The 17,820-nt window shown below is 55.5% G+C and overlaps 1 protein-coding gene across 5 annotated transcripts in view; it reads left to right on the top strand.

The window, feature by feature from the left end:
- LOC101942995 (zinc finger protein 436-like) overlaps positions 1 to 17,820 on the top strand; it is a 194,096-nt gene that overhangs the window by 14,430 nt on the left and 161,846 nt on the right. For 2 of the 5 annotated variants that reach the window (XM_065561209.1, XM_065561210.1), the window contains exons 3-5: positions 224 to 350; positions 945 to 1,058; positions 1,420 to 6,547. In XM_065561209.1, coding sequence (XP_065417281.1) covers positions 224 to 350; positions 945 to 1,058; positions 1,420 to 3,251 — 2,073 coding nt within the window. In that variant the 3' untranslated portion in view covers positions 3,252 to 6,547. Of the gene's footprint in view, positions 1 to 223; positions 351 to 944; positions 1,059 to 1,419; positions 6,548 to 17,820 lie in introns of those variants that run through there. The other 3 variants (XM_065561214.1, XM_065561213.1, XM_065561211.1) reach the window with 2 other exon arrangements.

The following is a 17,820-nucleotide window of genomic DNA, read 5'->3' as shown; positions in this document are numbered from 1 at the left end:
GGGAAATGAGAAGACCCCACACTCCTCCGTCTGCTGGGAGGGACAAGGAGCTCTCCCCTTCTCTCTGTTCCCTGCAGCCTCCTGGCCACTCTGAGCAGGCTGGGGTGGGATTCTGCTCCTCTGGCCCTCCCAGAGCTGTCCTGGTGTTGTGCTTCTTCCCCCATGAATAGTGGGGCTGTGGCTGGGGCAGCAGGCACTGAGAGGGGGGCACCTGTTGTTTCAGGGGCCGGTGACCTTCGAGGAGGTGGCTGTGTATTTCACCAGGGCAGAGTGGGCTCTGCTGGACCCCGCTCAGAGAGCCCTCTACAGGGACGTCCTGCAGGAGAACTATGAGACCGTGACCTCGCTGGGTAAGGATTCCTGTCCCCTCAGCTATTTGAAGCAATGGGGTCTGCATTTCTGCATCTGTCAGGTTCTTCGGTCAATTAGATTACAGGGGAATGGGTCGCGTAGCCCATAGGAGGGAGCGTTCACCTCCAAACCCCCTCCAATGCGATAGGGGAGTCACGGACCTAATGGACTTGCTAATTCAGCCCCATCCCTCCAGCTTTCCCGGGGGCAGAAACAGTGTCTTATTCTCTGCATTAATTCTCACTCGCACACAGCATCTCTGTGCACCTCCCTTCCTGGGACTGGCTCCATGTGTGGGGAGGGCTCTGGGGGTTCAGACACAGGCAGGGGTTTAACACCAGAGCTGTGTGTGCCTCGGCAAGTCCCCAGAGCCCACAGACCCTGAACACTCCCAGTAGCGCTGTGAAAACTTCCTGTTCCCTCCAGACATCGGCCTCTCCCACGGGGGCTCAGTGACCATGTTCCCATCTGTTCACATCCTGCAACCCCCCAAGAAATCATGGGGTCATTTGAAACTTCAGACGCGCCCTTTGTGACAAATATGCCCCAATCCTCAGTGCACTCTGCTCATGCCTGATTTCACCCCTGAGCAGGACTCCCCATTCCCAAACCTGCCCTGATCGCCCAGCTGGAAGCAGGAGAAGAGCTGTGGGTTCCGGATCTCCAGGCCTTCGAGAAAAGCAACATCCCAAGAGGCACCTGCACAGGTGAGGAGTGACACTGACACAGAAACTATCTGGCAAATGAAGGGAAAAGCTGAAAACCCCCAAAATGTGGTGTGAGCCCCCCTCAGTTCTGCCTCCTCTGACCCAGGTCAGGCGCTGGTCAGCAAGTGTCCTATCATCATGGCAGATATCGCTCATGGCTTCCCACCCACCCTGTTCACTGTCAGGAGTTTTCTCCCTGATGTCACTTCCCTGGCAGTGTTTAGATGGGATGTGGAGACAGAATCCAATTGCTCAGTCTCCCAACAGTTATTGTGTTGTGTTTTCCCTCTTTGCTACTCCCCTTTTATCCTTTTTACCAGCCCAGGCAATGACTCCTGCATGGTTTCTCTCTCTTCCCCAGCAGGTGATAAGACAATGAGTGAGAACGAGGAGGGGAATCTGCAGGAGGAAGGTGCTGAGCAAGTGGAACTGCAGGAAGACTTTCTGAGAAGAGCAGATGGGAATTTTTCCCCGTTCTTGGAACAGAGAAAAGCCTGGAGTAATTGGGACAGGTCAGAGAGGAAGTTGGGAAACCACTCAAGAAAGCAAGTGCACGAATCCTTTGAATGTGGGGGAGGAGGCAAGGATCCCAAGAAAACCACAACCCCACAGACAAATCCCAAGGAAAAGAAACCTTATAAATGCTTGGACTGTGGAAAAATCTTCAACTGGATCTCAAATCTTACTACCCATCGGAGACTGCACACGGGAGAGAAACCATATAAATGCCTTGAGTGTGGGAAAAGCTTCAGTCAGTGCTCAGGCCTTATTAGCCATGGGAGAACCCACACAGGAGAGGGACCATATAAATGCCTTGAATGTGGGAAAAGTTTCAGTACATCATCAGTCCTTATTATACACCAGAGAACCCACACAGGAGAGAAACCATTTAAATGCCTGCACTGTGGGAAAAGTTTCAGTCAGCGCTCACATCTTACTAGCCATGGGAGAATCCACACAGGAGAGGGCCCACATAAATGCTTGTACTGTGGGAAAAGTTTCAGTGGACCATCAGCCCTTACTGCACATCAGAGGATCCACACTGGAGAGAAACCCTATAAGTGCTTGGACTGTGGGAAAAGCTTCAGTCAGAGCTCAAGCCTTATTAGCCATAGGAGAATCCATACGGGAGAGAAACCCTATAAATGCCTTGTGTGTGGGAAAAGTTTCAGTGTATCATCAGCCCTTATTGTACACCAGAGAACCCACACGGGAGAGAAACCCTATAAATGTTCGGACTGTGGGAAAAGCTTCAGTCTGCACTCAAGACTTATAAACCATAGGAGAATCCACACAGGAGAGAGACCATATACATGCCTGGATTGTGGGAAAAGTTTCAGTCAGCGCTCACATCTTAATAGCCATGGGAGAATCCACACAGGAGAGGGCCCACATAAATGCTTGTACTGTGGGAAAAGTTTCAGTGGCCCATCAGCGCTTACTGCACATCAGAGAACCCACACCGGGGAGAAACCTTATAAATGCTTGTACTGTGGGAAAAGTTTCAGTCAACACTCAAGCCTTATTAGCCATGGCAAAATCCACACGGGAGAGGGACCATATAAATGCCTTGAGTGTGGGAAAAGTTGCAATGCACCATCAGCCCTTATTGTACACCAGAGAACTCACACGGGAGAGAAACCCTATAAATGCTTGGACTGTGGGAAAAGTTTCAATCAGCGCTCACATCTTACTAGCCATGGGAGGATCCACACAGGAGAGGGACCACATAAATGCCTTGAGTGTGGGAAAAGTTGCAATGCCCCATCAGCACTTATTGTACATCAGAGAACCCACACAGGAGAGAAACCCTATAAATGCCTTGAGTGTGGGACAAGTTTCAGTGTACCATCAGCCCTTATTACACATCAGAGGACCCACACAGGAGAAAAACCCTATAAATGCTTGGACTGTGATAAAAGCTTCAGTCAAAGCTCAAATCTTACTGCCCATCGGAGGCTGCACATGGGAGAGAAACCCTGTACATGCTTGGACTGTGGGAAAAGTTTCAGAGAACCATCAGCCCTTATTGTACATCAGAGAACCCACATAGGAGAGAAACCTTATAAATGCCTCCACTGTGAGGAAGGTTTCAGTCAGCGCTCAAACCTTATTAGACATCAGACAAGCCACACAAGAGAAAAACCCTATAAATGCTTAGATGATTGGGAAAGTTTCAGTCCCTGCTCATAACTTCATAAAAATTGAAGAATTCACACGGGACAGAATCTATAAATGCCTCAACTGTGGAAAAAGTTTCATTTGAAGATCAAACCTTGCGTCACATCAGACGATCCGCACGAGAGAGAACCCTTGGATGCTTGGATTGTGGGAAAAGGTTCAATAACTGCAAGAGGAGATTCAGTCTGAGCTCACACATTGTTCCTCATCGTGTAATTCACAGAAGAAAGAGCTTGAGTGTGGGGGAAGCTTTATCTGCTGCTCACACGGTATCAAACCTCAGTAAATCCACACAGAGAAGAGCCCTTTTATGGGTCCTTAGCATGGAAAACGCTTCTGTTGGAGGTAACACCACACTGGACATCAGAGCGTCCTCCACACTTGAGGGAAATTCCCTCAGTGCCCTGACTAGAGCTGGCCATAGTAAAACCTCCATTTCCTAGTTCCCACCCGCATCGGTGGCATTTGGCTTCCAGGTATCTGTTAGGGCTTTTCCCGTCACCCTCTCCCCTGGTTCTTGTCTCACAGACAGAGAACAGACCAGAAGTCTGGAGTGCTGACAAGTCAATGTTTATTGGGATTAGTTTCCAAGCAAGCATATTTCGCACCCTTCACACCAGTCAGGCTTCTCTCTACGCGCCGATAGAGTCTGCTCCCTGGTGTTTTGTTCCTGGCTCTGACGCCGCTGTGTCCCAATTCCCCAGTCCCCTTCCCCCTCCTCCTTCTCAGCAGGCCCAGATAGACCTGCAGTGCACGCCCTAGTCACACCCCTCACAACTTATGGTCATGTTCTGTTCTGGAGGGTCGTGAGTTGGGGTCTTCGTGCCACCTCTTTTGTACCCAAGGGAGGGGTGAGGAGTGAGGTTGTGCTCCGGCAGGGGCAGGAATTTCTTTGGTCTCTTAGTGTTTTACCTCCCCACATCCCGCCTTCCCCTCCTGACTAGTTGCTTGACCTTGCTTTGAGAGAAAGAGTTGAGGCGGTTGTCAAGTGGGCGCTCACATATTACACTCCAGCTATGCCCAGGAACACTAGTTCCAGCTCTTAGCTCTTTTCAGCCCATCTGCTTGTGGGCAGATGTAGCACACAGGGTCATTGTCCTTTGTTCACCCATATTAGTATAAGACGCAAGAGTATCAAAAAGTCAAACCCCAAATTCTGTCTCAGGCTGACAACCAGGCTTCTGTGCTAACAGTGTCCAGCTGTCTGTCTCTGGGGGCAGGTTCCCGCAGCCACTGACCCGGAGCTGATCAAGGACCCTCTGGCTTTGCCTGATCTAAGCTAACCCCAGCAGAGGAGGAGAAGCCCCGATCAGCCCTCTGACGGGTTGCCCTGCCAATCTGGGTATGCCACCTGATGTACTGGGGTTCCACTGAGCCTGCCCGTTCCACCAGCCAGGGCCCCCCAACCCCGGCCTGCCAAGCCAGGCTCTCCAGCCTGCTCTGTCACACCCACAGGAAGGGCCACGTCCTGCTGCAGAAAGACACGGACGCGGAGATTAGGTCTGCACGATGAGACCCAGCTCAGGAAGTGCCCTGCACTCGTGTGCACACCACTGTAGGAGTGCAAATCCCAGGAGTGCACTGTCCTCCCAGCACGGCACTCACCACAGTGTTCTGTGCTCTCCACGTGTAGGAATCACACTCGGATTTCTTTGATCCTGACTCAGACGCTGAGGGCTACAGATGAGTGTCCCCGACCTGGAGGGGGAATTCAAATGACCCCCAAAGCTCTGGCTCATCCTTCAGAGCTAAAATCCTTGCTTTTGTCTATTGCAGGGGCCGGCATCCTTTGGCTCCCGGTCCGTCAGGGTAAGAGCGGCCAGGGGACATGCTGGCCGTGCTTCCTGCAGCCCCCATTGGCCGGGAACGGCGAACCACGGCCACTGGGCGCTGCGAGCGGCTGTGCCTCTGGGCGCTCAGGTAAACCAACCGTCTCGCGGCCCACCAGCGGCTTACCCTGGCAGGCTGGGAGCCAAAGGTTGCCAATCGCTGATCTATTGTTAAAGTGGTTTCTGGGCTTTGTAGATGTTCAGGTTTGGGCTTTGGATTTTTTTATTATTTTTGCATTAGGACGATGTTAAAACTTTTGTAAATGACACAACCAGATGATGAGGAGGTGCTGAGTATAGCAGGTTTAGCCAGGTCAGAAGAAAATGAATACATTGGTTTTCCTTCTTTGGGGAGTTCTGTGGGATTTCACTTTATGAACCTGAAAGTATTTTGTAGTGCACCTTGTAGTGTTGGTTTCTGTCCCTTCCTGCAGGCCGTTTGGTCATCTATTTTGATATTAGTTTACTTTGACAGGATGTAGCAGTTTTATTAAGGACTTTATGAGACAAATGATCATTTGCCAGAAGAGTCCTTTTTTGTTTTATTTTAACTGTTCTTTCCCATTGTCATGAGATTTTCATGTTTGAACAATGACAATTATCAATATCTCTCAGCGCGAACACTGAGGGGGAGCGCTAGATTCACACTCTGAGAGGCCGAGACAGGACGGGGTGTGGAGTTACTGCCAGATCCCTGCAGAGATGTGAGATGCAGACAGGACGGGGTGTGGAGTTACTGCCAGATCCCTGCAGAGATGTGAGATGCAGACAGGACGGGGTATGGAGTTACTGCCTGACCCCTGCAGAGATGTGAGATGCAGACAGGAGGGAGAGAGAGTATGGAACCAGAGCTGGGAACCTGCAGGCTTGTCTCTTGGGTGCCAGACAGCTGAGGCTGAGAACGGTGAACTTGCTGCAGTGTTCACCGAGAGTGCCAGAGAGAGACAGGAATTGCCCTGTGAGTGCTGGGTGAAGCCATCCCTGAAGTCGGAAGGGCTACAAACGATGCCCCAAGAGGAATGAGGAGGGGAGGGGGCAGCGTCTCCCCATTGCTCAGAGGATGAGCCTGGGCAGAGACGAGAAGGAAGCTGGGGAAGCCAACAGGCCTAGGCCAGCCTTGAAGCCAGGCTGACCCCACCATAGAGGCCAGAGGGAGATGAGGAGCCCGAGAGCCCAGCTGGTCACCCCTCCCCCTCTAACCCCGTGTCCTGCGTGGGGACGACAGAGACTCTCTGCCCCACTCCCCCCACACTGCGTCCCTGTAATCTCCGCTCCTTGGATTCCTGCCCTCGGCCCCAGCATCTCTCCTGGGTGCTCTGCACTTTTCTACCAGTTTGTACATGTTGCTGGTGCACGGGGGCTTTGGGGGCAGCAGTGTGCTGGGCTGGGGATGGAAAGGCCCATGCTGAGCTGGGCTGGGGGTGGGGACAGGAGTCTGGCTTTCTCCTTTGGAATAATAAAGTAGAATTGAGTTTCTCACACTGTGTCCTTGTTTTCCATTAAATACCCCCCGGCTTCAGAGTGGAGGTGAAGCAGCGCTCACATGGTACGGAAATGCAGTGAGGTTAATAGTCGGCCTGTTCCTCACACCACAACTTTCCCCAAATTCATTCTTGTCTGGCTACAAAATAATTGTGTCTCAGTTGGTACCATGATTATTGTTATACAGCAGCAGCCAGAGGCTCCCCAGAAGCCCAAGGCCGTACTGTGCTAGGTGCTGTACATACCCCTCATGAGAGACAGCCCCTAAGGGAAAGAGCGTCCAGCCTAAATATGCAGAACAGCCAGTGTAATGATTTTGCAAGTGTCAGTAGCGACCCTGAAATCTAACCGGCTACGAGTGACGCCCCAAGGGGAATGATGAGGGGAGGGGGCAGCATCTCCCGATGGCTGAGAGAACGAGGCTCTGCCGTTGAAGCAGCTGTTCAACTTCTGTTCCGTGTGACAAACTCAGATTGTTCTTCCCCAGAATTACAGCCCTTACCCTAGAGCGCAGACACATTATCTGAGAACAGTCAATTCTTACTGGCTTTAGCAATAATCACTGCCAATGGGGCTGTTCAGCCCCTGCCCCGGCTGTCAGCCCCTGCCATGGAGTGATACCATTCAAAGCCCCGTGCTGTTCTGATGAAGGTATTTTAGGGCTTGGGAACTCAGATTATATTAAACTGATTGCTAAAGCCCATTTGATTTTCTGTAAGTTTTTCAAAAGTATCATTTAAAAAATGACTTGGGGTTGGGTTTTTGATGGTATCAGGCACCTGAGGATGCAGAGAGGGGCCTCGTGCAGTTGTCAAAGCAGGTTAGGCACCAGGGGCTCGATGCACAAAAAGATTTAGATGCCCAGCTGCTACTTTCATTCAAGGTACCTGAATCCGACTCTTAGACGCCAACTATCCTAACACACACACACACACACTCTCACTCACACTCACACACTCAACTGTTGCCGAACTCTGCTCAGGAGCGGAGAGGGTGGGGTTTGGGGGAAGGGGCGGAGCATAGGCAGGGCTTGGGGGAAGAGGTGGAATAGGGGCAGGGAAGGAGGAGAATGGGGGAAGGGGTGGGGCAGGGTAAGTTGTCCTGGGCCCTGCACCCCACTAGGGGCGGCCCTGGGTAAGGTTGTTCTTATTTGCTGACTTGTCCTAACGTGCTGAAACTCGACAGTGGTGTGGGACGGACACATAGAGTCTTCGGCTTCCAAACGACCCTGCCTGGTGTCCATATGCATCAATGACCTCTTAACAGAGGAGTGTGCAAACTAGAGTGAGGTCATTGAAACATCATTTGTTTGGCAGCTTCATTTACGCTGCTAACAGTGTAGCGTCCTGAGATGGATATTCTGCCCAAGTGACCTGTGGGTTGGATTCATTTTAGTGAGAGGCGGGATATGTGGAGGATCATTTAAACTCTTATTTCCTTAGGATTCGCCTTCAATATACTTCTGTGCTGGTGAGATCTCTGACTATTACAGTCCATATCTCAGCAGACAGGCATAGGCAGCAATGCACTCGCCCAGTTGCCTTGACTGAGAAGGTTTCTAATCAAAGGGAGTGAAGATTCCAGGAAGCTCCTGGGGTAATATCTCACCGGAGAAGAAAGGGCTTGTTCAGAAAGAGAGTTTGAAGTCTGTAGGGTAAAGACGAGCCAGATGGGTTTGCCTCCATGCAGGCAGGGGTAGGCACCACCATGTTGTGCAACAGACACTTGACAAAATTACTGGACTTAAGTGATGGACATGGTCGAGGGGTTATGTCATTCGGTCATCATTCAACCCATAAAATAACACACCATTTTCCACACTGAACCCCCTCCCCCCATAACCTATCTAGCTAGCTAATAACAACAATAATAATACATTCAACTCACTTCAGTGTTTTTGAATGTACCTCACCACCGCAGTCAATATTTTTTGTGGGATGGGACATTGAAATAAATATTTATCCTAAAACAATATATCCGGTGCATTGTTTTCACTACTTTTTTATTGTTCTTGTTCAAATAATGTCTTCTTGTGATTTTCTTTAAATAAGAAACCTATTGGACATGAATTTTCATGTTCATAGCAAGTGTTATTTTTAAGTTATGCTTTTAAAAAACCTACAGAAACTCAGTTTGGATCCATTCAGTGAAAGGCCTGATCCTGCAGGAGTTAAGGGCACAACTCACTGAATTCAATGGCCCTAAATCACTGCCCAGTGGTACTGTGTCAGCTCAAACATTGTCACATCTGTACTGTTTATCAAGTAACTGTTGAGTTTAGAGGGGGAAATAAATCCATAACGAACTTGGATTACACACTTAGAATTTTATTTTTGGAGTCATGTACAGACTACTGTAGTGCAATGCTATTGTGTTATACTAAATTGTACGCAATACTAGCCTGTTGTAATTTAATTTGCCTAATCTGCAATTCCATCTGTATTAAAGAGTTGAAGTTTTAGACTAAAATGTAGTTTTCAGGCAGAAAGAAACTGCAGTAAAAGTACTTGGATGGTGAGTTCTTCCAATGATTAACAGCAAGACTTGCTTGGAACTTAGTCTTTGATTTCTTCTGTTTAATTACAGGTTTCAGAGTAGCAGCCGTGTTAGTCTGTATCCGCAAAAAGAAGAACAGGAGTACTTGTGGCACCTTAGAGACTAACAAATTTGTTAGTCTCTAAGGTGCCACAAGTACTCCTGTTCTTCTTTCTGTTTAATTGTAGCCCTAGGTGAAACAGGGTTTTGATTTACAGAAAATGTAGAATTGGCTACAGAAAGTTTTAAATTTCAGTAACAATAAAATCTCCCGCAATAATCATTTCATATTATTTCAGTTCAGAAGTGCTAAGGGTTGATTTGTGTGTGTGGGGAAAAACTATAGCAGCCTAGTTACACATTTAAAAGGGAGAAAAAATTTGAATACATTTCCTGCTTTTGACTAGGATAAAAAGTTGATTTTCTTCTTGTAATGAATATAGCAAATACACACACACACACAGAGGAATAATGTGCATACTGATTAATTTTAAACCATTTACCAGTTTCACAAAACTACTTCCTTACTCTGACATCCAGTAACTAGAAAACTAATAGCAGAAATTTGAACAATGGTGGAAAAAATAGTAGGAGCTACAGGAAAAACAGCATCCTGAAAATATGGCTTGAAAATTCATTTCAACAGCTTTTCATGGGCTATTTTCAGATGAACATAGCAAATGCCACATACTGTATGTTACTGGGGGTTTCATAATAATTAGTCCCTGTTCTTAAACTCCTTTGAGAGTTTTGCTTGATTGGGCCCTTTTCAGAGTGTGTCTGCTTGGGAGGCAGAGGGAAACCTCTCTGAGATGGGGGAATTCCTCAGGATGGGGGTGGGGGGGGCAGGAGGAGGATGTGTGTGTGTGTGTGGGCAGGGGGAAAAGGAGTGTCTGTGTGTGTGCAGGGGGAGAAGGAGGGTGTGTGTGTGTAGGCAAGAGGAGGATGGGTGTGTGAGAGTGTATAGGTGAGTGTGTGTGTGCAGGCAGAAGGATGTGTGTATGTGTAGGCAGGAGGAGGATGGATGTGTGAGAGTATATAGGTGAGTGTGTGTGTAGCAGGGGGAGAAGGAGTGTGTGTGTGGGGGGGGAGGAGGAGTGTGTGTGTGTTTGTGTGTAGCAGGGGGAGGAGGAGGAGTGTGTGTGTGTGTGTGTAGCAGGGGGAGGAGGAGGAGGGTGTGTGTGTAGGCAGGAGAAGGATGTGTGTGTGTGTGTGTGCGCGTACACAGGGAGGAGGAGGGTGTGTGTGTGGGGGGGCAGGAGGATGTGTGTGTGTGTGTAGGGGGAGGAGGAGTGTGTGTGTGTTTGTGTGTAGCAGGGGGAGGAGGAGGAGTGTGTGTGTGTAGGCAGGAGAAGGATGTGTGTGTGCGTACACAGGGAGGAGGAGGGTGTGTGTGTAGGCAGGAGGAGGATGGATGTGTGAGAGTATATAGGTGAGTGTGTGTGCAGGCAGGGGGAGAAGGAGTGTGTGTGTGTGTAGGGGGAGGAGGAGTGTGTGTGTGTTTGTGTGTGCGTACACAGGGAGGAGGAGGGTGTGTGTGTAGGCAGGAGAAGGATGTGTGTGTGTGTGTGTGTGCGTACACAGGGAGGAGGAGGGTGTGTGTGTAGGCAAGAGGAGGAAGACAAGCACCTCTCACTGACCAGAGCACACCGCTTACCCCATGTCTGGGAGGGACCAAGAGGTCCCCATCCCCTGTTTGTGTCCCTTACATGGGAGATCCCCCATCATGTCACAGGGTGTGGGAAGCAGAGGGGGCGTCTCTCAGTAGAGCAGGGTTTCCCTCCCCTCACTGTGACAAGGGCACCCCCCCCCTCGGCACCACGGTTATCCCAGGGTGGGTGGGACTCTCCTCTGCCTCCTGGCCAAGGCATCACCCCCATGCGTAGGGTGACCAGATGTCCCGGTTTTATAGAGACAGTCCCGATATTTGGGGGGGTTTCTTATATAGGCTCCTATTACCCCCACCCCCGTCCCAATCTTTCACGCTTTCTATCTGGTCACCCAATCAACGGGCCAGGCTCTGGCTGTGGGCGGGTCTGTGGTGAGCAGGGGCCGGGGAGGAACGAATTCGGAGGGGGGGGTCACATCAGCGGCTCCCCGAAGCAGCTCCCTGCTGTCGCTAGCAGAGATGCGGCCCAGGCTCTGCATCAGGCAGGTTGCCCCCATCAGCAGGCACCGCCCCCGTAGCTCCCATTGGCTGTGGTTCCCAGTCCTGGCCAATGAGCTGGCTGGAAGCTGTGGAGTCGGCTGTCGGGGAGGGGGACAAAGCGTGAATAAGAGGCTTGGGGACTCGGGTCCCCGAAATGAAAGAGGCTGCCAGGCAGGGGGCAGGCACTGGCTGTGGTGCGGATCTCCTCGCTTCGGAGCGGCGCCGAGCAGCAGACTTTGCACCCTGGGGGCAAGAGCACCAGACGCTCCCTAGAGTGGGGGGGCACCGCCAGCCAGACCGTGGCACTGCCCAGGCTCCAACTCTTCCCCCAGGCCCCACCCTCACTCCGCCTCGTCCCACAAACGCTCCGCCTCTTCCCCCAGGCCCCGCCCTCACTCCGCCTCATCCCTCCACCGCTTCGTGATCATGGCCCCATCACATTTTTCCTGGTTTAGGAGCGAGTAATGGGAAAAGGGAAGGGGCAGAAATGAATGAGCAGTGGGTGGGGCCTTGGGTGAAGGGCAGAGTGGGGATCAGAAGAGGTGGACCGAGGGTTTGGCTGTGGGGGTTAAGAGGTGGATTGGGGGCAGGGTCTCTGGGCAGAGCAGGGGGCACCGGTGCCCCCTCCCCATTTATGGAGCTTCCTATGCTCCAGTGCACAAAGGCGGCTTGTTCACTTTTCTCCCTTCTGCCCCTTCCTATTCCTGGGTTTCCCCCTCTGCCACGTCTGGCAGTGCATATACGCGGTTCCTAATTCCCTCTCCTACCCCCGGACCTCTCTCCTTCCCCTGCATCCAGCTGTTAGACCCTCCTGTATAGTCAGTTTGGCCCCTTTCTAGATTCTGCCCCCCCCCCCTTTCCCCTGATTTGCCCCTGTGCCGCCCCCCCCACCTCCCAGGACTAGCTGGGAGCTCCTTGTCAGCAGATCTCACTGAGCAGCCTCTGTTCACACCAGCACCGACAGGGACAGGGGCCACAAAGCAGCAGATCATGTGGGGAGCAGGTGGTAACCTCTGTCCGCCCCCCCAAGTGTCACTGTCCCGGCCTCCCCCCCGGCCAGGCTCCCCGCTCCCCTGCACACACTGGGCCCGGAGCAGGGGCAGGGGATTGCAGCCAACTCTGCGGGGAGCAGCCTGGGGCCAGACCCTTCCCCTGCAGCCTGGAGCACCGGGGGCACCGCTTCCTGGGGTGGTCTCTCACCTTCCCCCCGAGCGGGGCTGCCCTGGGGGAGGCTCCCGGGGAGCAGCGGGAAGGGCCCGGCTGGAGATTCCCCTCTCCTGGCTGCAGCCTCTAGGACAGGAGCACAAACGCAGGAGTAAGAAGCAGAGGGTGGTTTCTTTGTGTAGGTAATTGCCTATTTATTACTTTAAGCTGCTGTTGCTTGTTTGGGGCTTTTCCGGGGCTGGGGATTCTGCTTTTTTTTTTTTTTTTTTTTTTTTTTTTGTAATTTCCCACCGGAGCGTGTGATTGGCTTAGGGTGACCAGACAGCAAGTGTGAAAAATCAGGACGGGTAATTGGCACCTATATAAGAAAAAGCCCCAAACATCGGGACTGGCCCTATAAAATTAGGACATCTGGTCACCCTAGATTGGCTCCCGGCCCTGCCCCCTCCACACGTAACTCACACTTGTCTGCCTGGCTAAGACCCTTCTGGACTTGAGTTCTCAGCACCTGCACGTAAGTACCTGCGGCTGTGGTGCATCTGGTGCATCGCTGGTGGTGGTGCCCCTGCACCAGGGCCGGGGGTGGAGGGCTGCGAGGGGCAGCGGGAACGCGGCCCCAGAGTGGGGGGGGGCAATGGAGGCAGAATGAGGGGTTCCTGCCCCATGGGAAGTGTGATGGGGAAAATCTGGGCGGAGGGGGAGGGAAGGATGCTATTTTGAAGGGAGAGTCTGAAATGGGGGGGCAGAATCTTCTTCTAATGAAGACTGGGGTGTGGGGGGCCCTGGCGAGGGGGGGGGACTGGACAGTACAGAGCACTTGGGGGACTACATGGGGGGGGTCTGGGGGGAGGTGCATGGTGGCCCAGGCAGCGGTGGTGGGGGTGTGTATGGGGGCCTGCCCGGGGGTGGGGCAGTGGGGGGGGGCTGCATGGGGCCCATGCAGGGGCAGTCGCTGTGGGGAGCCCATGTTCTTTGCAAGATCTCTGAGCCCCGGCGGCTGCTGCTGGGGACCCCGAAGTCCAGGCTGCAGCCGGGAGCGGGGAGTCTCCAGCCAGGCCCTTCCCACTGGTCCCCGGGAGCCTCCCCCAGGGCAGAGCCCCCAGCCCAGCCAGGGTCCCCCTTCCCCACCCCTGCTCCCAGGGAGGGCACCACTTGGAGGGAAGGTAAAAGAAATCCCCCCCCCCCCAAGGTGGATTAACATTTATTGGGACCCTGGGCACAAAGAAGATTGCCCCCCCCATCTCCCCACTCCCCCTTCTCCCCTTTCCCCAGGCCACACCCGCTGGCCTGACCGACCAGGGGAAGAGCTGCTCAGGACTGAGCCCTGGACCCCTCATCTGCCCTGGGTGGCGCACCCTGGGGGGCAGGGATATGGGGCAGCAGCTGCTCTCAGGCACCCCAGTCCCCCACCCAGGGCAAGTGGAGGCCCATGGGCTCCCCACAGCTGCCTGGGCTCCCTGGGTGGCTTTTCCCACAGCCTAGGACAGTGATCCCCAAACTACGTAGTGCCCCAGCCGCACCTCTGGCCCCACTCCCAATGCGGCCCCACTCCTGGCCCCTGACTGCCACCTCTGGACCCACCAGAACCCCTAGCTCTGGCCCTGGCTCCCAGGGTGGGGTGCGGACCAGGTAGAGCACAACCAAAAAAGTCTGGGGCCCCTGGCCTTGGGTGGCCATCCATCCTGCCTTGGCCTCGGGAAAACTTTATGAATGCCCAGTTTTGCCAAAAAAGGGGTTGGGGGGGGGGGTCTGCAGGGGGCCTGGGGGGGGCTGAGGGAAGGAAGGGAGAAGGGGCTCGGCCAGCTCCGCACAGGGGGCTGGGGGGGGAGGGAGAGGGGGCTCCGCACAGGGGGCTGGGGGGGGGAGGGAGAGGGGGCTCCACACAAGGGGCTGAGGGGGAAGGGAGAGGGGGCTCGGCCAGCTCCGCACAAGGGGCTGAGGGGGAAGGGAGAGGGGGCTCGGCCAGCTCCGCACAAGGGGCTGAGGGGGAAGGGAGAGGGGGCTCGGCCAGCTCCGCACAGGGGGCTGGGAGGAAGGGAGGGGGCTCCACACAGGGGGCTGAGGGGGGAGGGGGAGGGGAGCGGGGGCTCGGCTGGCTCCGCGCGCGGGCGGGGGGGGGGGGGGCATTCATTCTCTACAGAGGCTCCGTCAGTTTCCCGGCCTGGCGTGGGACCTCAGAAGAAAGAGGGGGTGCAGGACTGAGGGGCGATGGTGAAGGAGCAGCAAGGGGTGGGGTCAGAGTGCCAGTGCTCCGGTGGGGCCCCCAATGCCTCGGGGCCCCGAGGCACAGATCCCATTGGCCCGTGCAGTAATCCGCCCCTGGGGGATGTGGGGCAGTGGGTGCACTGGAGGGAAGATGAGGCGATGCAGGTGTGGGTGTCAGGAAATGCTGGATGGGGCGTCTCTCTCTCTGGAGACCGGCCGGGCTGGTCTTGGAAGGTCCCGCGAAAGGGGCGGTACCAGCACCTGGACCGTGGCCCCACCCGTGCTCTGGCCGCGCTCCACCTGGAGGACCTGCTCCCTCTCGGCTTCTTCCTCTGTGGCCCTGTCCTGCCTTTGCCTCTTCCCACAAGGCCTCCCTGGCCCGCTGCTCGCTCCTCTCTGTCCTGTTCCCGAGGCTCCTCACGCCTCTCCTTTATCCGAGTAGCCAAAAACTGCTGTTGGTCAGAAAATCGGTCATTTAGACAGGAATATTACGAGGCATTTTTAGAGTACAGTAAGCAGGCAGGTGCAGTTTTCTGCTCTCCTTGCAGACAGGTTTGCAGTGATTCGAAAGCAGTGTTCCTGGTAAGCAGCAGCGACAGTTAGGGGTACCTAGGGGCAGCGAATGCCCCTCCCAAGTGTTTGTACTTGCTCAAGTTCCAGACTGGGCCAGGGGAGCGCTTGGCTCGGGTGGCGGTCAGCAGGGCCGGCTTTAGCAGGTGCGGGGTGCCACGCTGGGACGCGAATTGTCTCGCACCCTCCCCCGCCCCATCTCCGCCCCCCTCCCTGCCCCATTGGATCCCTCCCAAATCCCTGCCCTGGCCCCCTCACTGCACCATTGGATCCCCTCCCCAAAGCCCCGCGTGTTCCCCAAGCACACCACATTCCTCCTCCTCACCCCTCCCTCCCAGGCTTGCACTGATCAGCTGTATGGCAGCGCAAGTGCTCGAAGGAGGGGGGGGAAGTAGGACGCGGCTTAAAGCCAGCCCTGGCGGGCAGAGAGTGCGAGCAGCAGGGACCTTGGGGGGGCTGGGGGTAGAGAAGAGGAGGGACTCAGTGAGCAGCAGACAGGGTGTGTGTGTGAAGGACAGGACTCAGAGTGCCAAAGTGGGCAGGGGAGGGGGGCAGAGGAACTCAGCAAGGAGCAGCCTGTGTGGAGGGGGGGGGGCTCAGAGGGGTCTTGCGATTTGGTGGCCTGCGAGCCAAGGAAGGGGGTGGAGTGATGTGGGGGGGGGGTGGGCCTTGGGGAAGGGGGCAAGTGGGGGGAGGGGCCTTGGGCTGACCCAAGGGACATGGTGGGGGGAGGGAATGTGGGGGGGGTCTCAGGAGAGGAGGCCAAACAGGGACCCGGGCAGAGCCACGGTCAGGCCTCTGGGTGCGTCCGGCGCTCTGCTCAGCCTCCCCAAACACCAGAGCAACGTGCTTCCCCCCCAGCAGTGCAGCAGGGAGGGCACTGGCCCACCTTTGCAGAGGACACCACCTCCTCCAAGCCACCACTTCTGCCAACTTCCATGAGCGGTCGCTCTGGGCAGGCGTTACTGTCATTTCTTAAACATTCAACGGCTGGGCCCCTCCTTTGGTGCTCCCTGGAGCCGCTGCCTTTGCTTTGCCCTCTCGACGCTTGGACAGGTTCTTGCCTAGGGGAGAGCGGGGATGGGGCTGTCAGAGCCAGGCCTGGTGTGGCTGCCCCCTTCGGTCCCCAGCAGCGACCAGAGACCTGCCACCACCCCAGTGCCATGTGTACAGGGCTCCGTGCAGGGAGGGAAGCCCAGGCAGCCCAGGCCCTCTGGGGCCCGGCCCAGCGTTCAGCCCACATGGAGGAGGGGGGCTGAGGCCCCCACTGCCAAGCACACGCTGCCCCCCAACGGAGGATGGGGCAGTGGCAGAGGGGACAAGCCAGCCTGGGCCTAGGGACCGGGTGTCTGACCCCAAAATATGCCTCCAAGGCACCGAATCACATCTCGCCACCCAAAAACATCCACCCCGCACACCCCCAGCAGGACCCCGGCCCTCCATACCCCCAAGTCACACCCACCCAGACCCCATACGCCCTCACCAGGACCCAACCCTCCACACACCCCCACCTCACACCCACCCCCACCCCATACGCCCTCACCAGGACCCAGTCCTCCACACACCCCCACCCACACCCCCTCACCAGGACCTAGCCCTCACACACCCCCCACCCACACCCCATACGCCCTCACCAGGACCCAGCCCTCCACACACCCCCACCCACACCCCATACGCCCGCACCAGGACCCAACCCTCCACACACCCTCAGCTCCCACCCACCCAGACCCCATACACCCTCACCAGGACCCAGCCCTCCACACACCCCCACCCACACCCCATATGCCTGCACCAGGACCCAACCCTCACACACCCTCAGCTCCCCACCCACCCACACCCCATACGCCCTCACCAGGACCCAGCCCTCCACACACCCCCACCTCACACCCACCCAGACCCCATACGCCCTCACCAGGACCCAGCTCTCCACACACCCCCACCTCACCCCCACCCACACCCCGTACGCCCTCACCAGGACCCAGCCCTCCACACACCCCCCACCCACACCCCGTACGCCCTCACCAGGACCCAACCCTCCACACACCCCCACCTCACACCCACCCACACCCCATACGCCCTCACCAGGACCCAGCCCTCCACACACCCCCACCTCACACCCTATACACCCCAAAGTCACACCCCACCAGAGCCCAGAGCTCTATGTAGCCCCACTCCCACCCCCACAGTCATTCCCACCCTCTGTGAAACCCCCCATCCCCACAAGAGCCCCAGTTCTATTCACACCCCTCGGCACTCCAACCCCCTGGCACCCCATGTCCCTTTGTCAACCCCATCTGCTCCCTGTCCCCTCCGCCCCTAACAGAACCCCGCACATCCCAGCCCATGGGCCCCCATAGGCGCCCAGCCTACCCACTGCACATGCACCCAGCGTATGCAGCCCCCCGACTCACACAGCTCCTACAACCCCTGGGACCCCCCATACCCCCCCCCCCCGCACCTGTCAGGGCAGGTATCTCTAGCCATGGCCCCAAGAGCCGAGCCAAACCCAGCCCAGGTGTCCTGGCAGGTGGGGAACCCCCCACCCCTTCATGGAGACAGTGCAACCAACTGCTCCAAAGAGAACCACGGAGCCTCTCTCCGCTGCCTGCTCGGTGCCCCCCACTTGCCTATCACACCTCCCGGCCTC

Source organism: Chrysemys picta, chromosome 11 (genome assembly GCF_011386835.1).
Source record: "Chrysemys picta bellii isolate R12L10 chromosome 11, ASM1138683v2, whole genome shotgun sequence".
Taxonomy (NCBI): Eukaryota; Metazoa; Chordata; order Testudines; family Emydidae; genus Chrysemys; species Chrysemys picta.
This window is presented reverse-complemented; position numbering and strand designations above follow the sequence as displayed.